The sequence below is a fragment of the Epinephelus lanceolatus genome, chromosome 14, assembly GCF_041903045.1.
Source record: "Epinephelus lanceolatus isolate andai-2023 chromosome 14, ASM4190304v1, whole genome shotgun sequence".
NCBI classification, from domain to species: domain Eukaryota; kingdom Metazoa; phylum Chordata; class Actinopteri; order Perciformes; family Serranidae; genus Epinephelus; species Epinephelus lanceolatus.
The window spans coordinates 13,745,358-13,770,934 of NC_135747.1; the positions used below are offsets into that span (position 1 = coordinate 13,745,358).

A 25,577-nucleotide genomic window follows, 5' to 3' on the forward strand; every position below is an offset into this window, starting at 1 on the left:
CAGCTGAAAAGGCAGCACAAAAATCCAGCAAAGAGTAGACATGGAGTAGGCAGAGAGGACAGAGCGAATGGGTGTAGAGAGGATAACTACTGTAAAGAGGCAGAGTTGAGGTGGAGGACGGGTAGAGCGGAGGAGTGAGGTGAAGGTGAGAGGGAGCGTTTAGGTTCATTATGGTGAGATCTCACTGTTGTCTCCTCTTTATCCTGTCATGATGAGTAACCTCTCTACGTAACAGAGATAATGATGCATGAGCCAAGCCTGGATGACCTTTAGGAAACAATTTCCATTAATTGGAAAGTGAGACCCATGTATCTTAAAACATCGGTTCATTATAATGTTTGAGGCTGGCATACTAGACACTACAATCTACGTTACTTTAATATTTTTCATTCTGTGATCTATGAACACATCTACAGCATCTGTTTAGGTGTGAAAAGGATTTTTGTATTGTTTTTCAGAACTTCTTTTCATACAGTCCATATACAGTTATCTATCTTTTGCTATCAGCTGATTGATACCACAATTATGTATTTGCATCGGTTTCTGACTACCTAAAATTACCACAGTGGCTTGACGTTATACTGTCCTTTTTTAGAGATTTCCCTGTATCAAATAAAGCACTTAAGTCACTGATATTAACAAACCTGACGCATATACCATATGTCGTTGTGTTTTTTCTCTTCTATTAATTAGTAACTGAGAAACAAGACCCAAAATTCAGTTTGAATCACCCTGCGACGACGAATTAACAGTATCAGCCAGTTTAACATGATGAGTGTTCATCCAAGCCTTCGGGGAATTAGACTGATCCATTCATATGCATGTGCGTACGCAGCCGTACACAAACATACACACACCCACAGACACAAAGACAAGAATGCGTGCATTTAGCAGATGGCTGGTGGTTAAGAGAGTGTGAATGATAAAATCTGCCCACTATTCCATCGCCTTGTCCATTATTCCACTCCGCTGCTTTTGAAGAGTGTGAGGGTGTGTGGGTGTGTGTGTTTAAGCAAAAGTATATCTGTGTGTGGATCTTTCTGCATGCATTTTTTTCTCCCCATGTATCTGTGTCTAAGTAAACCAATCTGCTCACGTCACCTGTGTCATAAATGAACGATATTAAAATTAAACCATTAGATTAAAACATAAAAACAGCCACTTAATTGAGTTTTGCTCTTTTCTGATTTTATTGTTTCTACCCATCATGTGTGGTGGGTTGTAAGCAATCAAACTAATGGAACATTACGGACCTATTCAAAATGTGCCACACGAGTAATATTGTTTTACCCATCTGTGTGTGTGATCAAGTGAAACATGACATGTCTGTAACATATGAGGCTATGCGGCATTAAAGGTTACGTTTGAAGTCATTGCATTCTTGATGAGTTGTGTTGTGTGTCTGTGTGCCTGTGTGTGAAAGAGAAAGACATACAGCTGGAGTTGGCAGGCATCAGCAGCATTTTGACAGATGATTCACTGGAATCACACACACATAAAAGAGCTCACTCTACACACACCAACAACTATATCTAAAATATACAAATATGATTAAACACACACACACACTCCCCATTAGATTTTACTGCCAAATAAGATTCAAGAACAATAAAGGAACTAGATTGTTCTGACTGCCGCCTAAACCATGAAACACACACAAACAATCATGGTTACTATTTGATCTTTCATAATAGATCACAACCATATACTATTTTACCCTGTCAAAAACACAGAGGATAATCATCACAGTGACTGACATTGTAAATCCATGCTGGAGATATAACCTAGTAAGTCTTATATCACTAAAAGCTGACAATATAGCGACACACATAAATACAGAATGCACCTATAGTACAGGGTGCTCTGTTAATATATGTTGACTGTCAATGGAGACTGATATATGTGTCAGTGTACTGCAATTTACCAATGAGGCCATAGCCTTATCAAATATAACTCACATTTCAGCTGATAGCTGATATCTCAGCTCCTGGAGAAAGATAAGGTTTATGGTCCCTCTACCCTTCTCAAGGACTCCCAGATTCACCTGCTCACACACACACACACACACACACACACTCACAGACACAGGACAACCCATCAATGAAACTAACACATATGATTACTGTATAATGAAAAATGTCAGGCTACATAAAGAAAGTGAGAGTACATGAGTCAAACGTACAACGGACAGTCAGAAGACTTTATGGCTCATGTACCCTTTTGAAGGACTAGAAAGAGTAACTACACACATCCATACATGATAGTGTGAGTCAAACCACCACAGACACACACACACACACACACACACACACACACACACACACACACACACACATAATGTAATTGCTTTCAATGACTTGTGTTGTGGACACGTAAATAACAATCCACAGACCCACCAATTCCACTGCTCCCAAAGCTACACCCCAAGACACACAGCAGTGGAACATATATCCCACCTCTCCTTAAGTTGTGCATGTGCACACACACACACACACACACATCCATCCCCCGCACACACCTACATACAAAGATAGCCAGTAAAAGAAACCAGTGTGATGTGTGAATGCAATAAGCAGCACTGCTTTCTTTAGTGGAAGGTCAATATTATTCTCAGCAGTTTGCCACTTCATATGGAGGGCTGAGAGGGCAAAGGTGGCTAGAATGCTGTTTGTATTACATGACTATACTGTGTGTGTGTGTGTGTGTGTGTGTGTGTGTGGGCATATGTGAGAAACACATGAGTGTGTATGTTTGTCCTTCCTGCTCATTCACTTAACCTTTGCAAGCTGACATCACACTTTAAAAGGAAAATATGTCTGAACTCAGCTGCTCTGAAAGATCTATTGATAAATACGATTAGGAAAAGCTGGAAAAATAGCCTAGAAAGGAGATTATGTTATGACGGTGTATTTTCATTGTATCTTTATTAATTTCAAAAGGTCCAGTTACATTCAATTTATGTTGAAAGTTTATAAAAACCTAACTAAATGTAAGACAACCATGGTTAATACATTTAAGGAAAAGTAGCGTGCCTAAACGAAAGTTACCTTTTCTTTTAATCCATCTGAATTTTACATATGAATTCAGTTTCAGGCTCTTCAGATGCCAGGTCTGACACAAACACAAGCACCACTATCAGACATATTGGAATCTGCAGGTGATTGACGTGTTTTTTCATTCGTTAAGATAATCTAACCTATAATCTAAAATCATAGCAAAGTAAAGGTGCAGGCCAAAATACACACTTCTTGAATAGAAAAGCTTTTCATTCGATGGACCGAGTCTGGGGTCAAGCCCAGTCAACCCTGGGAGCTAGAGATAACAGAGCAGCCACTCAAAGACAAAACTCAGGTGAGGGATAAACTCTCAGTGGTATGAAGACATGCACACAGAAGGGCACAGAGAGCAGTCTACAGTCAGAGTGTGAAGCCTAAATGCCAAATGCCAACTACTTGTTTTATTAATATCAAAAGGCACAAGGTTTCACGTCAATGTAGAAATAATACTGCTCAAGCCCTCTAAAATCGATCTAAATAAAACGTATGGCTAAATAAATAAATAATAAAAAGCCTGTTATTGGACTAGTAAATTGAAATGGAATATTGACCCCATAATAAAACTTGAATTACAGGTTGCACAACAGTTACCACTCAGAAAGCCAGCGTCAGCAGAATGATACTGGCAAAACCACAATTAAAAAAAAAAAAAATCAGCATTTCTTAATATTTAACACAATGCTAATATGATTACTAAGCTCAACACATAGATTGAAGGTGAACAATGAGATTTGTTGGATGCCTGTCTGCCTGGCTTAAAAACCAGGTTTTTAGTAAATTGCCTGGGATTAAAATGTCGTGATTAAATGCGGACTGTGTCAGAGGCCACCCACACAAATTGCTGCTTCTCAATATGTCTGCATGTTTTTCTAATACCTTTCAAGTCTCATTGTTTTGATCTGGGTCATGGTTCATTAATGTCGACATGTTAACCAGCAACACAGGCACACGTGCACAAAATGCTATAAGGACATTATCATCAACAAACTAAATGCACAAATGCGAAACTTACACAGCATGCTGTGCATAAGAATCCAATCATATATGGCCTGTCTGTCTGTCTGCTGTCTATTGTCTTCATTATCTTGTCACACCAGAATAAGCAGCAATAAATAATCACATTACAACTGCATCATTTTTACTAGTAAATGCTTTAAACACAGCTTTATGTGCATGCGTGTGTGTGTGTGTGTGTGTGTGTGCGTGTGTGTGTGTGTGTGTGTGTGTGTGTGTGTGATTTTAGAAACCAAGGCCGAGGCTGATTTTCTTCACACAGTACTAGGAGGTTTCTTTCAGCACGTATATACACAGCACAGACTTAATGTATATGACATTCATGATAAAAACTGTGGAGGAGAATTATGGGGCATTATGCATAATAACCCTTCCAACAGGGTCATAATTGCCTCATTCTGACTGGCTGGTGTTTTGCTTCTCGAAATGATGGAGCTAAGCTGGTAAGAATGGGATGGAAAAAAGATGGAAAGAGAGAGAGGGAAGGAAAGAGAAATGAGAAGAGACATGTCCAGTAGTAGGAGTGCTGGTTGAGGAGGAGGAGGAGGTGGAGGTGAAGGAGGAAACAGCAAGAGAAGGAGCCACTTGGAAAGGTTGGAAAGCTAGAGAGCAAGCTTAGATCATTTGTAGATGGAGGGGTGAGGATCCAGCCCATGCCATAACTTCACATTTTCTACACATTCAGGCAATGCAAGAGCTAGTAATACTTAGTTAAAAATGTTCATGCAGTACAAGCTTTTTGTATCATAAACTTACTCCCCAAAATCAGAAATACATTGTTTTCACTTATCTGTAGTGCTTTTTATCAGTTTAGATTGTTTTGGTGTGAGCTGCCAATAACAGCTGTAAAGATTTCTGCCTGCCCTTTTATATAACGGAAGTAGAGCGAACCTCACTTAAAAAAGTCAACGACTATGTCTGTTCGCAGAAATCATGACCCAGTTACTTGAGATAATCCACAGGCTCTGATGTGAGCAGTTTATGTTGGACCTATTTTGTTTCTACTGAACTACACCCACCGACCATATCACTGCGCTGAAGGGGTCACTAGCACCACTGAGCTAGCTATTGTTACAGATCAGCCAAGGGGGACTTCATTAAAGCTACGGTTGGTAACTTTTGTGAAAAGGCCTTTGTGTCATATTTCCTGAAACTGTCACTGTATTCTGGAAAAAGTACATGGTGACAGACAGTCTAGAAAAACATATGGCCCTCATCCTCCTCCTACTGCCTCTATTAGCATTCATTAGAATTGAGCGTAGTGTACCAAAAAAAAACAATTCGAGTTCAGAGGTCTCTAAGGCAGCTGTCAATCATGTTGATTCCAGCTTGTGAACCGCAAAAGTTAATTAAGATTCTGTTACTGCATTGCCTATTTTTTGTCTCAGATGTTTTCAGACATATTTTAGTGTACTATTTAGTTGTAAAATGAGAAAGCTTGTGAGCCAGCGGCCATGTTGGACACAATCAACTAAAGTGCCAAGCACAGCCCCACCGACCACACCAACTTTCTCATTCAAAGCTAAATGGTTCACAAAAATAAATTTCAGAAAACATCTGAGGTGAAAAATAGGCAATGCAGTACCAGAATCTTTATTTCTGGGGTGAACTGTCCCTTTATAAACATCATTCCACCCCTTCCCTAATTGTGATTTCCCCTTATTTGTGTTTCTTCCTTTGCCTAATCTCCATCGCCTCAGCCATCCATGCTTGCTAGTACTCATTCCACCTATCCATTCATCTCCAGAAGCTGCATCCTAATTTTATGCTCACCTATCTCATCACTCTTTTAATAACTTGTGTGTATTTTACCATTACTGAGAAGTTCAATGAAAATTGTGGTCATTTCCTTTTTAATAATGCATTTACATGACCTCTAGAGGTGTCTGGGGTTCCCAATATCACACCTGACCTCTACTTACCCTAGCTACAGGCTACAAACATACATCAGCATACAAACATATGACAAGAGGCTAGCACACAAAATCTTAAATTAATTTGCAATAATACTTTACAAACAAAAAATAAATGCTATTTGAAGTTTAAAAAATGTGTTTTGATCCAAACAGAGCTATTAGCCCCACAGTTAATTGCCATTAAAAAAAGTTAAACTCAAATGATCAGTGATGATGAACGTTTATTATATTCCAGCTCCAATGTAGATGCTATTACGAGTTCACACAATCAGTGATGAGTGCAATCAATCTGTAAATGATGCAACACACATTAGACTGGCCAAATTACTTTTGCATGTGTGTATATGTGTATCTGCGTAGGTGCACGTCTAAATAAATTGTGCAGCAGCGTGACATTATCATTTCTCACTCGCACTTAGTAAATGAACATTTTTGTAAGCCCTTAATTGATTCATTTGTATCAAGAACTATCACGTCTGGCAAATATAGCATTAATGCGCGTGTGTGCTATAAGTTACAAAGGCACTGCTTAGACAGAAATAAATTAGCAAGTTTTACAGAGCTGCATCTGTTTAGCAGCAGCAGCAGCTTGTGTTGTTAACCACTGATACAGACTTTTGCATTATCATGGTAATGGAAAACTGTAGAATTAGAGAGCATGAAAGGGAGGGAAGGGCCTGCTGAAAAAAGAGAACCTGCTCAGAATAACTTCCTCATTATCAGAGATTTGGTTACTTTGTCGATGATTCTGATAATGTAGTGACCTTTAAGTATTTTAATTGTTGAGGTTTAACTGGCTGTTAAATAATTTAAAGTAGGATTAGAGTTCGTTTTTAAAATAATAAATAAAAAAAGAGTAAACATTCAGACACAGACAACTGGTAAGTTTTGGCCCATCTCTGACCTTTGATGTGGGCTAGAGTAAGACATTCAAATGGGAGAGCACAAGCAGAAGAGAAACTGAAGTAAGCTTCACTGAGAGCCAAACAAAGGCTACATGCAGGTAATGTTTTACTTCCTCTCAACTCAAACACTTCCTCAGCCTGGGATGAATTTACAGTTGGTTGCACCAGCTTCACACTACAGCCTGACACATGTTCAGGTTCATCTTAACCTCTTTTAAGAATATAAAGTATATCATATCCTCTTTTAAAGTCTAAAGTTGATCTCTCTTGCACATTTTAAAGACATTTTATATTCACTGTTACTATACTAACACTGCAGACACATGTCTGTATGAACAGCAGTCTGTCTGTCTGTCCCTCACCTGCTCCTACTCTTGCTACTACACCCTCCATCCCCGAACCCCGCCCCAATGAGATGGCAACATCAACAGAAAAGAAAAAACAGAGAGGAAATCAGACAAAAAGAGAGTTCAAAAGGGAGACAAAATGAGAGCATTATTTAAATATTAATGAAGCTTAGAGATGAACTGTTGGCCTGATTGTCTTCTCCGGCAAATGGTTTTGGCTGACTGGAAACCAACACATACACCCGTGGGTGCAAATACACACGCACGCACACACACACACACACACACACACACACACACACACAAATACAATGTACTCCCCGCTGAGTTGGCTTGAGTCCACCAACTGTCCATCTTAATGTCTCCAAGTCAGACTGTTTAAGATTGTTTCGTCTCATCGGCCAGCCAGACAGTATAATCGCCAGACATGCTTCAAGTTTGATCAATTCAAAGTGCATTTTAACAGGATTAACAAGGCAATTTACAAACAGTTTTCCAGAAAAGTACACTACAGTGTTTCCCACAGGTCTAAAAGATATTTGTGGTGGTAGTCAGTGACAGGGTCACCGTTTCCTGCCAGCACAAAAACGGTCTACTGCGTGAGACAAACAGCAAATTCATGTGACCTTTAACATAATATTTTGATTTATTAAATATTTATATTAATTTCATACACATTACATTGTTATGCTTATTTCTAATCATGTTCTTTTTCATCTCTGTGGAATGATAAGCCTACATTATTCAAAAACACAATCACACACAGCAGCGATACTAGGCTATTTCTAATGTACAGTGGATGGATGAGTTTCATCACGGGGGGTAAAAATCGGGGAACTGAAACTCCAGGAGAACAGCAGGGAGAAGGGCAGAAAAATCAAAAGGGTATTCAAGCACTAAATGCATATTTTAGCATAAATCATAATTAGATCATATATGTCATATGTATATATCCTTTGTATTGTTTATCACAGATTATCAGTGTTTTCTTGGCAGATTCACTTGCGGATCTAACAGAGCAGACACGGAAACTATCACTGCAGATTGCGAGCAGGTTTGTCACGGACTTTTGCCCTGAAAATATGTTTCCTCCTTCCTAAATCTGATCCAACCACATAGGGGGGCATTACAGAAAGCATCACTTTCACAAGAGGGAAACACAATTCAATGAGGGAACAGGCTGACACAACACCAATGCCTCGAGGAGCTTCCACCTCGGCCTAGGTAGCAAAACGAACAGATAGAGCAGTAGTGGAGATTGTCCAGGAGTTAATCATTTACGAATGGCAACATTCTTTCTGACCTGATTAAAAAAAACAAAAAAAAAAACATTGAAATAAAAAATGCCACAATTTACACCAAATATACTTCGACGGTTGTTCATATACCTGGAACGCCTGCCTAAGTATATTCTATGTGTGGTAAACACTGGTCACTTCTGTTGCTTTATGGAACTAACTGAACTTTCTGAGGTGCTCACTGGACAACCCCAGAAACACTGGAGGTCTCAAAAGCCCTTCTTTCTTCTTATGTTCACACAGGTTTCTATGCTATTAAATTAATAAACTAATCTTTTACAAGGTTATACTAGTGTAGATCAGGAGTAGGATACAATAAAGTTTCCAAGGTAATGACCACACCAAGCAGGGTAACTGTACATCCATTTGTAACCATAGCAAAAAGTGAATCCTCCGTCATGAATATTGATATTGTGGAAAGGGGGCAATAGAAAAATGCCTTTGAGGAAAGCAAAGTATATTCACTCATGAATATAATAATTTTGCTAAAAGCAGAACGAACAGGAAGTCCTTCTGAAGGTTATCTATCTGAATGAGGATGCAATATAATCAAACCATTCGCCAGGTTTTGTGCATGTGTCATACTGTCAATAGTATAAATAATGATTGGCACAATTACCCATGATTAAAGCTCTGTTTATAGAGAGCTGCCCTACTTCCAGGCTAGCTTGTGTTCAAATAGTCTATCCATAGTGGATTCCCAAATAGCATTATACAATAATTTTTAAGTGTTAAATAGTTCAATGGGAGCTGTTTTGTAGTGTGTAAAGACCAACTGTAGGTTTTTCATTAGTCTCCTGTAAACTGGTCAGTAATATAAAGCCTACTGTGTTTGCAAAGCAACACACAAATGCATATTCTGCCTACTAATTGACTCAAAGAATGTGTTGTGGGTATCAGTAAACAAAAAAAAAAACAGAAAGGCACTGTAAATGGCTGCTTACTGTGTGTGATCATGTGTGTGCATGCTTGAAAAATAATATTTATGTTTAACACTGATGTGTGCGAAGGGATACATGCTGTGTGTATTTGTATGCGTTTGATCAAGAGTATGTGTTATTAATGTCCCAGAACAAACATCAATAACATACAAGGGAACAGTGTTTCCCCCTCTCTCTCTCCATTACCAGCAAACCTTTCAAACAAACCCTGGTCTCTGTAAGGCTGTTTCTGTAATACCTACAAGATGGGAAAAATACATTAGGAATCACACTTCCAGCTACATAGAAAATGCTGATGAGAGTCCATACTTCCTGCTTACTTTTCATTTTCTTTGGCATAAAGCTGTGAGTGGGCTTGAAAAACAACATGCAAGGGAGACATTAGGGTAATGGAGAAAAAAGGTGGGGGGGTGGGTGGTGGTCTAAAGGTAAACTTGCACAGCACATGCACAGAAATAGTACTGACATTCACCCACTATAGTTCATCATCTGTCTTTGAGGTGGGAGTGGGGTTATGTTAAGGGTCAGGCTATTGAACAAGACCTTCTCTCAGAGGTGCTAGTTTGTATTATTGTAATGGATAACTTTATTTGCCATCTCCTGTTGCTTTGTTAATAACCACCTAGTGTTGGTTTGTTGGGGGAAATAACTGCAGCACCTCAACGTACCTTTGACAGGCCTGGGCTATCAGTTTCCCTCTGCTTTCAGTGTTTGAGCTAAACTAAGCAAAGCTAAACAGGTCCCAGACAAGTTGTCCCTGTTCTGGACACACAGAGATCATGGTTTCCCACACACTCATTTATTTGTAGCGGGCCACCACAATCAAAACATATGCCACCAGTGGAACGACTAGTGCTTTCGTTTTGATTTAGTCTCGATCTGTTAGTTTTGATGTTTCTGCTGTGAACTTGAAGCTTCTTGTTAGCAGTCAGATGTTAGCTGTTAGCACAAAATTAAACTGTGGCCACTGCTCCTTTTAACATGAGGATTTATTCACTGTAAGCTGAAAACAGACTTACAGCTATCCAGTTCACATTTTTTACAAGTTGCACTGGTGCTCCATGGTTGCAAACTGTGATGAAACAGTCGCAGTCTGAAGCCCTGCATGTACAAAGACACATTTCCTCTGCTCACACTATTGTTAATCTCATTAAGGTAAACTGTTATCGCAGCGCAGTTAAACTTGTTGATTTTTTCACCATGAGCTGGAAACACACTAACACCTCTCCAGTCTGTATATTAAAGATATTTGCAAGTCACAATGGTGCTCCATGGTCACAAAAATGCGACTAAATAGTAACAGTCCGGAGTCCTGCATATGAAAAACACACCTCACCTACTCTCAGTATCACTCAGAAAAAAGTAATCTAGATGGGTTGGTTAGTGTGTGTGACATATCATGTTTGTGAGTCTTCCTTTGTGTGTGTGTCTGTGAAAGAGCCACAGGGAAACTGAAACGTAAAAGCGACACTCATGCAAGTGGCTTAAAACAACATGACCATTTTCACTGGATGTTCATGATATGGTCATTTTATACATCCCACGTGAAACAAGCTGTGATACATCGAGTAGACTATATTCAATATATTGCCCACCCCTATATCCAAGGTATACTGACATATAAAGATAAATATCCTCAATTCAAAGAGCAGACAGCCATATTTCCTCACAGTTGGTACATAAATATCACTTCAAACACTCATAAATTTGAGCTCTCCCTCTAAAATGCATCACTTGGGTCTATTTCAGTCATGGATTTTTGAAACTGTATTTTTGACCTCTGTCTTCAGCAGACCTCAAAAATCTTCTCTGTTTTCTTTGTGGCTATAAACCTAAAGCCAGGCAGTCTGAGTCTGCCTACAGTAAAACACTCATCTGGGATTAGGAGCCATTTATTCATCTCAGCTCAGTAATACTATGAGAGCCTCGCTTCAGAATCCAATGAATATTTCACACTTTCATTTCATATGCAATCTCTAGTGCTCAGAAGAAGTGTGTATTGCTGGGTATGATTCTGTATGCTTTACTTTTGTGTGTGTGTGTGTGTGTGTGTGTGTGTGTGTGTGTGTGTGTGTGTGTTTGTGTGTTTCACCATACAGTATGTGTGTTTTGGGGAATTAGTGTGTGGCACTTTATTTGATCCCAGTATTGAAGTGTGTATTTTATAGTATGCATGTGGTTTTACACTTGATTTCTGTGCTGCAAAGGTATGTTTTGTGCAGTTTGACTGCATTCACGGAAAATTAACAAATAGCATTACGACCCTTTTTGAGTGGACATGAGGCCAGAGAGTTCAGGACATAGCGGAGACAAAAATGCAATGAATTGTGTATCTCTAAAGAGCACTCACTGACACACACTCACACATTTATTTCCAGGTATTATAACTCCATAATCAACACAAAAACCTACTAAACCAGCTTCAACATTAGACCCACCATTCAAATGATCCAGTGTGTATTTACTCATTTTACTTCTAGCCAGATGGATATACTGCTCCTGCTTTGACATCAACTCATTAACTCAGTGCCTCCTCAACAAAGACTCAAAGTCAACTGAGTTTTTAGCTGTGAAGCTCCCATCACTGGGGTCTAAAAGCACTGTGGTCAACTCAGCTGTGAATCCTAGACTGTTACTGAAACAATCTTTATCTGGTAAACAGTGACCTCCTAGCAACATAGCATATTACCAGACTGCAGAAAGTCCGAATTTGATTGTGATTCGAATCAGCAAAGTGATTCTTGATATCCACCTTTATTTCTAACCTCTTCCAACCTAGTGGAGAGGAAAATCAGTTTAGCACACTGATATGATATAAAAAGAAATCTCCTCCACAACTTTACAGTCAATTAATCAATCATTTATTTGTCACATGGAATTATACAAGGTCCATTATCCAATGATCCCATCAGCTCCTTTAAATTGTGCACTGTAATTTAGTCCTTTTTTGCATCTTCTTACACTGCTGGTTGCTGCTTTATAACTGCCCATGTTTCTGGATGGTTCTTGTAATCCATGGTTTCTGATTGTGGAATGATTTAACTGTCCGCACAACCCACCCAAACAAGACGGCCAAATGGTTGCTCATTCCCAACAAGGCAGCGCTGCACTGCAGCTGCTTCTAAACAGTGAATTTCCTCATACCAATGAGCGACTCGCAGCCATATGCCACCACCATCCAAAGCCAACAACGAAGACTTGCAAAGTAAATATTAAGAGCATAAACGTAGCACAAATTTAGTGAAGCTGAAAGAGAGGCAACTGGAAACGTCCATGCCTGTCATACTACTACACTGGCTCTATTTCAATGTCACCTAGTTTATTGAACTTGATTATTGTCTTTGTGCAGCTGTCAAAAACATAGATTTATCAATACATATTGATTCTCAATACTTGAAACAGTTTCAGTACTCATTATCACAGTATTGGTACACCATACAAGCCTTGTTTTTCACTCTCTCATATTATTAATGTTTACTACAGTCATTCTGCTGTATGAAAAAGGAAGAAAAGTCATCATTGTCATATTATAGCCTTATTATAGTTATCTTTAAAAAAAATCTAAATATAATGCACTTAATGTAAATTTTCCCCATGGTATTGAAAATGGTACTGAATATCAGTATTTTTCAAGGTATTATGTTATAGTTAGAAATGTCAGTGTTGTGACAACACTAATGCATTTGAGATGAAGATTGAGATAATGCCCTTTTTGCAATCTTAGACAGTGATCTTCCTCTGTGCAAACTTTATGTTAATCTAACAGCATTATGTTCAGACTTGTGGCGTGTTTAAAGTGACATGAATATATTTTTTAGTCCACCTTCGTAAGCTTGCCGCCTTGCTTGCTTGCTTGCCATTCACACATGACACCAACATGTCACACTGACCTCACATCAACATAATATAAAGATGTGCCAGCCATATAACTAGCTACTTGGCTGACATTTCTGAAACACCTCACCTCCATAAAAACAGCAGAAACCACCACCTCCTGGAAGATGGGGCATCTGTCTTTGTGACAACTGTGGCCAAACTGCCCTGAAAGCCCCTAAAAAAGTACATTTGGGCTGTATCCAAGCAATGATTCACTATATGGTGACACAGTGAGTGGTAAAGTGAGATTTCACTGATAAATCACAATTATTTTCTGTCATCTCTGACAAGTGTAGTGGTATATCGCTCGACTGTTATTTCAAATCTTTAAAATATGGAGATTTACATTGTAAGATTGTTAGCATAAAGAGGTGTAGATTCCACGGACAGTACTTTTTTTGAGCCATTGCAAAAATACGTAGCACAGGGGTAGTGACAGATAGCCAACAGCAACACCAGTGCATGCTGCTCTCTGACTCTCTACAACACCATGGCAACAGGCTCTCATAATAGTAATCCCCTAGGTCAGTTGCTGGTCTCCTGACTCTGTTATTGCTTCTGTCACTGAGTCATATGGCCCCTGGGCTGTGGCTTAGTATGTCATGTCATGTAACGCCCGCCCCCCCACCCCCCCCCCCCCCCCCCACCCCACCCCACACACACACACACACACACACACACACACACACACACACACACACAGAAACATTAGAGCTCATCAGGAAAACTCATCCAGGCTTCAAGAATGTCTTAGAAATGTCATGGGAATTTTAATTCTTTACGGTTAAGATAGTTCTCATTAGTCACACTCCAACAGCAGGTCTGTGTTAATCTTGTTAAGGCAAAAACATTGCTCAAAACAAAAGATCATAACCATTTTTTTTATGTAGCTATACTCATGCAAACAATATTATCTCAGTCACAAGATCAAAAAATCCAGGTTTGAACCATAAGAATGATCATTTTGACATGAACAGAGACTAGAGTCCTGTTTAGAGAGAGATCGCTTCAGTTCTTCCCAAAGGTTCTCACAGCCCCCAGAGAAATTGCCAACTAATGCAACTTTGTTCTTAATTAGTTCAGAGATTCTCCAACAAATCCTGCAGTATTTATACATCCTTAAAGGCATACAGTATGAGCCGAGGACAGGGAAATATACTGTGCGTTACATTTTCTAGCCAGTAGGTTCTTAAAGTTTTTTTAAGCTGTGACCTAAATGAAAAATTCACCACAGGACACAGGCTCATTAAAACATGTTGATACTGTTTTAATGCACAGAGCCACCGAGAGAAGGTTCCAGATTCATTTAAAGTCCTATGCCATGGTTCAAAAAGCCCTTAATCTAAGCCATTTATCACATTCTTATAATGTTGGAGTATATGTGACAGTATGAAAAAAAATAGACTTTCCAAAGGGGAAAATGAAAAATGACAGATTCCTCGGGGGGGGGGGGGGGGACTAAGAAAAACGGGATATATGGATTGAGTTTGCAAAGTCTCCAAAAGTGAATTGCTAATGACACAGGCTAATGCTGAAGGCAAGTTAAAACCTTTTTCCCTTTGAATTTTGCTTGTGAGGCAATATTCTATCCAAGGGAGTGGCTTATAGGCCACTGAAGCTCAATACTCTCGAGTGTGAGCACACACACATCATCCGCACACACAAAATACAAGGCACTGATACCTGCTCAAACATTCATATAGGCACATATGCCCTGTGCACACACACACAGCGTTATGTGACTAATTAATACGTATAAATCAAAAGGATTATATGCATCACGGCTGACTTAAACACTGATTTTGTAGCTCTTTGTACAGAACAACAGCTGTCTGACACTTGTTTCTCTTCTTTGTGACGTGTCTGGCTGGATGTGTGGTTAGTCACGTGCATGTCTGTGTAATCTGCTTACTGCTGGTCAATAAGGAAACACGGTATATTAATTAGAGGCTATTTAAGTCTAACTCACATGTGTTAGTTTCACTTCACAGGTATTAAGTAAGAATATAAATGCTCCATAGCTGTTTGTGGTCACCTTAAATTTACATAAAAGCACTTAACTCATTGTTTACAATGTCTTTTTTTTTATATTACAGAAACTAAAATTAAATGAGTAAAACTATCTCACCAATTTCTTTAATTACTTTATCTCAGAGGCTGACAAGGGAAAACACGCTACATGACCCAAAACATTTTCATTAAGAGAAATGTACTCCAGCTTCAGCTTGATTTTGGAGCTGAGAGAGACCAGTGTGTTTGAAATAAAGAGGCGATACAAAAAGATATGTTTTCTTTTTTAAATTTAGCCTTTGTATGTTATAATATTATATACTTGTGTGAAATGTATTTGTATTGGATTTGCATATGTGTTTTTGAATTGGCATCATTTCTGAAACTGAAGAAAGTTTCTCCCAGTGGAAATGTTTTAGGCCATTGTGGCACATTTGCAAACACAAAACGTTACATTCTAAGAAGAGGTTCTTACCTTGTCCTTGTCTTCTACCAGGTCACTGAGGATATCATCAGGATCCAAAATCCCCCCGTCACAGTATTCAACATGGTGAGTCCGAACCAGGAAGTCTCCCTCCTATAACACAGGACACAACGTGTAAATCAAAAAATTAATGTGTGAATAACTCTGAGACCTGCTGACCACGAACTTTGTTTTACTTATACTATATGCACGTTCAAGGGTGGCAAGTGCTATGCCTATCACTATCTAATTAAATTAAGCCATAACTATATCATAAAAATGATGAAAACATTCATTGTAAAATGATTAAAAATGATCATGAGTGTGCAACACTTTGTCTATCAGGAATTATAGCCCTGAAACTCTCCTCACCAACTTGACTTTGTCTATTCACTTTTAAGATGCTATCATGAACATTAAACTCCAGATACAATTGTACAGCATCATACTTTCTCAATGTGTTTTACCTCCTGTGAAAACAAGATATTCGACGAGGATATAAAACATTGAAGCATCATCAAAAATAATATGGAGAAAGACCTCCATTTCTGGTCACCACCTCCTTCCCTCTGCTCATTTATATACCTCTGTTCTGTTCAACTTCCCCTCCCCACTGCTGCCATTTCTGCCCTCTTCTTTGTTTCTTTCCTCCTTACATCTTCCACATCTTTCCCTAGGTGCCTTGTACAGATTACAACTCCAGCCTGGCCCTTTCTCTGTCCCTCCTCACTCGCTTTCTCCGCTGTGTTGGGTCTGTGATTAATGACATCGACACTGCACCAGACAGCTGACTACATAGAGCTGGTTGTTGAACAACATATTGAGACAACACACATACACCCCACAAGCGCACACGCACATACAAAACCACAAACAGCCCAAGGAAAGGTATGACTCAAAACATACAGGGTGCTGCTCCATTAAATCACTCTTTCAGGGTCAGGCTCCTGTCAATGCTTTTCAAAAACTCCCATCAGGGAGAGGGTAAGATAGAGCAAGGTGCTCTGTGTCCCTGGATATCACTCCAAGTCTCTATTGCTACACTAAGCTCTTTCCAATTACTTACTTATTTATACTTCCTAAATGATAAGATCGTATAAATGTGTTTCTTTGTACATTCATAAAAAAGATCTGGTTTGAGGTAAGACTTCTTTTTGATCTGTTTTTAAATACAAATCAACAAACCAGCAGAGGAAATGCCATTTAATTTTAACAACCAGGTCCAAAAGTTTAGAGCCACCTGGCTATAAAAATTTTAATGTCTTAAAGGAGCTCCAGACATGTAACTTAAAGGTCCAGTGTGTAAGATTTAGGGGGATTCGGTGGCATCTAGCAGTAAGGACTGTAGATTGTAGCCAGCTGAAACTTCTCCTGGATAGAATTCATTCCATGTTCATCGTTCAGGACATATTTTTACCAGGAGTCGAATTATCCGCAGACATCTCCTCCTCTCAAAAACAAACACACCTGGTAAAAACATTAAATTAAGCTGTTTTTTGTTACAAATCAGTGTTTCTTCTGCCCTGTCTGGCCAGTTGCAGATGGCCTGCTAGACAAGCACCTGCAATATGTGCTCACCAATTTTCTCTGATAACTTAATGTGTGCTTACCTCATTTCTGATCTTTTCCAAAACAAACTGACTGGGTGATTTAAACCGGTAAAAATGCTAAATAAAGCAGTTTCACACTACAAATTAGTGTTTTTCCTATGGTGTTTGGCAGATCGGAGACGGGCCACTGGCCTTGCAATGGCTAATGCATGCTCACCCTTCTTCTCTGATAAGGTTGATTAGGTTTTTACCATGAGCCAAATTATCTGCAGAGGTTTCTTCCTCTCCAAAACAAACAGAGCCAGTCATTTAAACCAGTAACAAAAACTAAATAATGCAGTTTCACGTAAACTACTACTGCTGCTAATGACAGGGGCCTTCGTGAAAACACAAATGGCCCTATCTAGAGTCAGTGTTTGGTTTGTCCATTCCGGGCTACTGTAGAAACATGGCAGAGCTACATGGCAATCTCCATAGACAAGGACCCGCTCCCTACAGTATGTAGATATGAACAGCTTATTCTGAATTAACAAATACACAATTCATATTCCCAGGTGACTGTACACTGAAGAAAACATACTTATTACATTATGCTTATTCAGAAATGTTCTGAAATAACTTCTTTCACTGACTAATGCTTTAAGTTAAAAGATACTTATCAAAAGTCACGTTTTGCTGCATTTACTGCATAATGGTTCTGATTTGTAAATATGTTGTGTCTGTCTCAGTTATCCCTCCAACTCCTAATAGATTGGAAATAACAAAAAAGAGCATATATAACAAATAACATTTTAAATGCACTTAATCTAGGTTAACACTACACAACTTTAAAAGTTAGCAGACTCTCACCACACAACTTACTGTCTCGTAATCAGGAGCCTTGAAGTCACTGTGGTTTTTTATACAACATAACTGACCAGCAACAGGGGGACACACACTACAAATCTTACATCTGTACGTCTGGTCTCCAAACTACATTTGAAATAACATAATACCATGCACGACGCTGGATTTTTGTAGGTATACGTGTTCACAGTATAGTTTGTTTCCACATGTCTTTAATTTTTATAGCCTGTTTCCTCAGGGTGCGACAACAACTTAGGTCTGTGTTGCAAATGCAGCCCAAACAGTACGGACTATAATGTTAAAGGTGACCCCCTCCCCAGGTTTCTCATCAACCTGTGTCTTGCACTCAGGTCCAGGTCCAGTTATTAAGCCTGCTAGATATCTGGGATAAGACTGACATTTGTCTTCAAGCTCCAATTCGAGCTCCAATTTGTAAGAGCCAAGCCAATGCCAATTTGCCTCTGATCTGAGGCTTCTGAGATTTAAAGTCAGGGCTAAAGTCGTTTGGTAAAAACTAGACATTAGTGAGTGTAGTAAGGCTAACAGTATGTAGTATGTGTTGGTGCCTTGGGGATATACCTTTTCTATAGTAAAAACAATGGCATTTACCAGACTTCATGAATAAGTGCACCAACATATGGTCCGCCTCTTTTTGCATTACATGAGAAAAACATACAATGTTTGATTTTGAGTCTAGTCATTCTTCACTGACACCTGGTGCCAGCTGATATATAACTTACAACATGGATGTGTTTGCTTACTAAAGATAAAGCATTTATCCCAAGTTAAGTAAAGCCTGGGTACCTAAAAAACATATTTCCATTGTGTCACAAAACAAGACATTTCAATGGATTTTCAACCATCACTGTTACACAAGACTCTGAGACTGTGGCTGTTTATACAGTTAAATTGTCTCTCCCTCCCTCCTTCCTGCTGGAATTCATTGTACAACTCCATTGTAACAATGACTTGGCTGACACCCAGGCCAGATGTATGAGAGAGAGAGAGATTTTCAAATACTGTGTTTACATTGTTTTATTTTCCCTTTTGCACAGTGTTTATCTTTCTTGAGCACTATCAATCAGGGTTTTGGGGCATATTAACTCTGGGACAAACATGTGAATGTTTTTTATGATTACTGGGGAATATCTCAGTGCCAAAGTGTCATGTAAATTATTTTGTATCTTTTCTGCCCTCAGCTTTGCACATAACATCTCACAAAGCCCAGTGTTTTTATTGCCGCCTGAGCCTCAGAATGAGTCCCACTGGTGCTAGAGTTTGTCTGTACTGGTTTAATGGTCCTTAAAGTCCTTAATCCATCACATCCCAACACAAACAGAGTCACCGCACAAGCAACTTTACCAACTACGCCTTGTCAAAAACATGACAAACTCTGCCATGATTTACATTCTTAATAGATAACAGAGAAGCATTAGGAGTAACATTTTTATGGTTTAGAGTAAAATATTCCCTTCCAAGCTAAAGGGAGCGGAGGAAAAACAGCAATACAGCATAGTATCAGAATATTTTTGCATGGCAATATTATATTGTTACTTAGATGCAAAGTATCAATTTTTTATTATAGAATTATTGACACTACAAGTACAAATAAAAATGTTGGTAGCCTAGTTAAATGAACTGGCCAAAAACTTTATCTTATTAGATAAAATAGATGTTGACAAAGTTTTCCTTTGGGGAAATAATTTACAGTTGAAAAAAGGTAATAAATCGCAGTATGTTTTATCACAATACTCAGCATATCACAGCACATTTAAAATCGCAATAATATTGTCTTGTGACTTAAGTATCGTGATAATATTGTATAGTGGGGCCCCTGGTGATTCCAACCCCTACAAGCTAATTCTCTTTTACATAGCCTGACAAACAAGACAATCATCTTTTATGTCAACAAAACCCACTCTGGTCATTACCTCCACATCAAAGCCCTGAGGTGCCCTGTGGGCCCCTGCGGTGTACAGCTCACACAGCACACTTTAATGTTCTTTTTATTTCAGTTAACACTGTACCTTGGAGGTGCATGGTCCCAAAATAATTAGCAATTCATCAATTACAACAAACCCACTGACATACCATAAACATGTAGCTTTTAGAGACCTCTGGGATCTGGGGCCTCAGGGCAGTTTGCCCTCTTAGTGGGGTTAGTAATCTAGCAGTAGTGCAGTGCAATGCTTTACTTGGGATGTAGTAAATCTTTAACTTGTTTTCTTTTCTTCCATTTTTGCAATGCTACTACATAAGTGCTAAAAAAAAAAGAGTCAACTGACAAAAACTATTAATTATAATTAATAACCATATTAGTCAAAAACTCGTTTGATGTCATACAATCACAAAAGTAAAGGAGCTTGCTTTTTTTCATCTCATCTCACTATTAGCCATTTTCAGACAACAGATACATCACATTGCTGACTAATTGTATTTTTGGGGGTGATGGCATTTCGTCACTCAGAAATAAGTGTTTTTCTATAATGTGCTTTATAGCTTCATTCAGATATTTATAGAAACAGCTGTGTGCTCATACAACATTTAATATAGCACTTTGGGTAACACTTTACTTGAAGGTATCTACATAAGAGTGACATGACACTGTCATAACTATGACATGACACAGTCATTAACATTTGTGTACATGTCTTTTTTTTTTATGACTGCTGTCATTAAGTGTCATTCAGTTTTTGTAATGACAAGTTGACATTGTTCGGTTTGTCTTGATTATGACAACTTGACATTAATTAAAGTGACATTACCAGTAGATTGTCTTTGTCATGACAATAACAATCATCATGTCAACTTGTCATGAACACAAAAAGAGGTGCATTTCTTGTTCATGTAAAGTTGTTATGACAAAGACATCTTCTGGTAATGTCATCCTGGTTAATGTCAAACTGTCATAATAAGGACATCCCAAACAAATGTAATGTCAGCTTGTCATGACAAAGACATCTTCTGGTAATGTCACTTTGATTAATGTCAAGTTGTCATAATCAAGACAACCCAAACAATGACAACTTGTTATTACAAACACCGAATGACAATTAATGACAGTAGTCATAAACGTTTATGACATGTACATAATGTTAATGACAGGTTCATGACCGTGTCATGTCATAGTTATGACAGTGTCATGTCACTTTTATGTAGATACCTTCAAGTAAAGTCTTACCGCACTTTGACATCACTTTGAGATGCCTAACTTGTAATAGGCATTTGCTGTTTTTAACATTTTATAGATTAATGGCTTAAGTGGTATTACATTAAAAGAATATTAAAACTATCATACATCAATCATCTATCATACATATCAATGCATTTATCAATTAATCAGTGAATCACTTAGTGTTATTGTATCAACATGTTATGTTACAATTAGGACTTGTGATGTTTTCAACCCCTTGCCATTTAATTACAGCACACTCCTGTGGGTGCACAACTTCATTGAACCACATTTTCTCTTTGTATTTAAACTGACTGCTGCAGATGTGAACCAACACACAGGTATCATAATTAAATTATGTTTTACTTACTAAAAGAAAAACACTGTATACTATGTGGTGATAGAAGGTTTTTGCAGAACAACATCAACAGCCATATTTCTTTGGTGACCTGCTGTTGTTTTTAGGTCAACAGCCCCCTTTGATCTCCTGTTACAGTAGGCAAGCCGCACAGCTAAGACGACAAGAGATGGAGAGGTAGAGCGATAAGAGCTGTGAGCGCACCGATCTAATCTGTTATTCAAGGGGGTGCATGGATAATGTGTTACATATTTTTTGTGAACTGGAGAAACCCTGTGCCTCCAAGTCTGGCAGTTTAAAAACCTAGAGGGACATTCAGATATTGTAGGACTAAAGATAAGAGTTGTAAACACACTGATCTAATCTGAAAAATCAGGGGGATTAGCACTTAATACAGTGTTTTGCCTGATACTATTACAGATAATCTTGGGCAATTTTAGGTATTTTACTCTCAGGGACATGATCTAGAAATTATCATGAAGTTGTAGTAAAATAGAGTTAAAACACTATGTAGATTATTCAGTGTTGTCAGGTGTGTGCCTAACCCTCCGCCTCTCCCCCATTCTTTATCTCTCAACAGTAGGGCTGGGCGGTATACCGGTTTGTACCGAAAACCGGTATTTATTTTTGTTATGATATGAATTTTTCATATACCGCAATACCGGTGAATAGCCCAAACAACGTCCGGAACGTGCGCGGCGGGAAAGTGTTTCAGCGGGGACCCATTTCACCGCTGCACACCACAGGCACGTTTGAGCGGGTGAGAGTGAGAGCATAGAAATGTTTAGAGGCAAGAATGGCTGCTGGAGAGAGTCCTGAAAGCAAAGCAACTGTACACGATGACCCAGAAGAACTCATACCAAAAAGAGCAGTGTTTCCCGTATATGCAACTAGCAGCGGCGCACCGCCGTTTACAATTCTCCTCTGCCCTCTGTATTGCGCACAGCGGAGTTTCGCCCCGATGCGCACACACACACACACACACACACACACACACACACACACACACAGACAAAGCGCACACACACAGGTAAGCACACTAGAGCACGGCTCGGACCACATTTTCCTGACCGAAGACGACCCGTCCCGAGTCCGAGACAGTCACGGCCAGGCTCCACCGGGCACGTCAGCGGCGCAACACGTCTGCAGCACGAGTCCCGTAGCAGCTCGCCCCCTCGGTTAATCAATTACAGCGGCTCCACCAGCAATGGGAGCGACGCGACAACCCCCGTCTGTCGCGCAACAACTCTCTATTTTACGCGGCTCTTCCATTTTTGTCGCGCTACGCTCCCCTACACGACCCTCCAGCAGATAAAAACTACATGAAATAGTCTGCTAAACGAGCACAATGTGTTTTTAAATGAATAAACCATTATCAGAGGTGATATGTGATGATTTTTTTTTTCATGCATTTACCCATGTTTATCCGTGACATTGTGTAAATGTCTGTGGCAGACATTTGAAAGCGAGTAGATGACAAACAGTACAGTAAACTTGTAGATAGGGGTGGGAATCTTTGGGCACCTCATTCGATTACGATTACGATTCAGGGGCTACGATTCGATTATAAAACGATTATTGATGCATCTTTAATTTATGTATATTGATGCACTTTTTCACAACACACATTTCTTTTTGTCTCACTGAATAAGCATTCAACACTTGCAATTTTTAAAAACAGTGCATTTGTAATAAGAAAGAGTTGAATTCATTTCCATTATATTTTATTAAACATATAAATGGAAATGCTTGCAAACTGTAAAGTTACAACTTCGTAGTACGGAACCAAAGGTAACAACAGGTATCTTAAATCACAAGATAAAACGCGCAGTTTGAGTAACAAATGATTTGGTGGCGACAGACGTCCACGCATCACATGTAACCGCGTTCCTACCTGCCTGCCTTCAACAGTGAGGCCATGACTTCTGTTGGTTTGATGGTAGAGTGTCGGTGAAATAGCGTCGGGATGGGATGGTGTATCTGGGCTCCAATGTATGCAGCAGTGCTCAAAATCCCTGATTTTCCACGACAGAATAAGGACGCAAATCCTTGGCAATAAATGCCGTGATGGCCTTCGTAATTCGCTTCGCCTTTTCCGATGAGGGTGGCAGCTTTCTAATTGCTTCCTCGATTGTTCTCTGGTCGGTAGCACCACTAGTTGCCGCAGCAACAACAGCCTGCCGTCTCCCTGACTCCTCCGTCAGGTGGAATCGGGTTACATGGCTTCTCATGTTTGTTGTGTTGCCAAAGTATTTTATTTTAGCACGACACAGCTTACATATAACATGGCTCTTGTCCAGTTCGCTTCCGCCGTCAACGTTGTAGAAGCCGAAGTATTTCCACACATCTGCTTTTAAATTATAAGAAGCTGTTCAGCTCTCACGGCGAGGTGGGTAGCGGTCAGCCATGTTTGTTTTCCTCTGTGCGTGTGTCGGCATGTCTGCTCCAGGTGCGCATCCCAAAGTGTCCCGGAGATGACACGTACCGCGCTTCTTAGTTCCGCATTATTTAGAACCTTCTGTATTACTCTAATTAACAGATTTAAATAATCAAAATTTGGAGGTTTGTGAATCGATTCAGATTCGTCCACGTCCGAATCGCGATGCATCTAAGAATCGGAAATTTCCCCCACCCCTACTTGTAGATAACTCAAATATATGTAATAACTTAGGTGGAAAATGCTTTAACATTTCATGCAGCCTACATGCAGCCTCTCGGCTCTGCAAACGGTAAACAACCCCGCTGGCTTCTCTACGTGTCGCTTCCGTATGCAGTCAGTGGAGCCCAGATGAATGGAGCGGAGCGTGTGTTGTGTTCAGGCGTTGTCAGGTAAATAACAAATTCCGGCACTTGAATAGGCCATAGCACAACACAGCAGCATGTCAAGTTGGCCGAACCTGAGCAAAATACCGTGAAATACCGTGAAATACCGTGAAACCGATATGATTTTTTCTTAAAACCGTGATATGAAAATTTTGTCATACCGCCCAGCCCTACTCAACAGTAAGCCTTTCTAGTCTGCCAGTTGACACAAGAGTTTGGCATGCTGTTGTCAGGCTGTGCAGAGAAGTGGACTTGGGTACAACACAAAACAGCTAACTTAAAGAAAACTATGGAGCTCATGCTGTCTACACAATGTGAGAGGCATCTGCTTCATACACTAATAGGTTGAGACTGTGGAAGTTCCTATCAGTTCCAGAAAAAAATAATAGCATTCTTAAGGTCCCCTGGGCCAAAACTGAGAGGTCTGGAATTATCACAGTTTCAACAAGCAAGGCAATTATGCCAGTGATGTAAGGTATTATTGCCCCAAAGTGTTATTAAGTACAGAGAGTGAACACTGGTGCATTATCTAATTCTGTGGAAAAATAACAAAATCAGACTTAAATTGTCCCTTGGCCTTGACCCATCTTGTGACCCTGCAGTAACAAAGCTTGTTTTCTGTAGACAGCAGAGCAATTGCTGGTGGGAATGCCATGGTAACAATTACTCACCACGTTAACATTTCAGCATTCCACATGTAAGCTGTGCAAAAGGTGATTTTTCACTCATGTAATTTTATTTATCCAAGTTTATTGTGATCATCCAAAATAAGATTACATTAGCATTTTGACTGCGGGTCAAATTTAGATGAGCTGACTTTTTTTACATGGTCTGGTGAGCAGCCATCCTTTCATAATTAATATGCCATGTAAAACAACACAATTAAACAACTAGGCTGATGTGTGGGCATTCATTCTAATATATATTGATGATCTAGTTATGATAAGCTTGTCAGTCACTGAACAGAACAGAACAGAACAGAACAGAATAGAATAGAATAGG

At 39.3% G+C, this 25,577-nt stretch overlaps 1 protein-coding gene across 6 annotated transcripts in view; it reads right to left on the reverse strand.

The window, feature by feature from the left end:
• LOC117251034 (partitioning defective 3 homolog B-like) overlaps positions 1 to 25,577 on the reverse strand; it is a 266,671-nt gene that overhangs the window by 232,921 nt on the left and 8,173 nt on the right. For all 6 annotated transcript variants that reach the window (XM_033616998.2, XM_078174376.1, XM_033617001.2 and 3 more), the window contains exon 2: positions 15,839 to 15,940. In XM_033616998.2, coding sequence (XP_033472889.1) covers positions 15,839 to 15,940 — 102 coding nt within the window. The remainder of the gene's footprint in view (positions 1 to 15,838; positions 15,941 to 25,577) is intronic.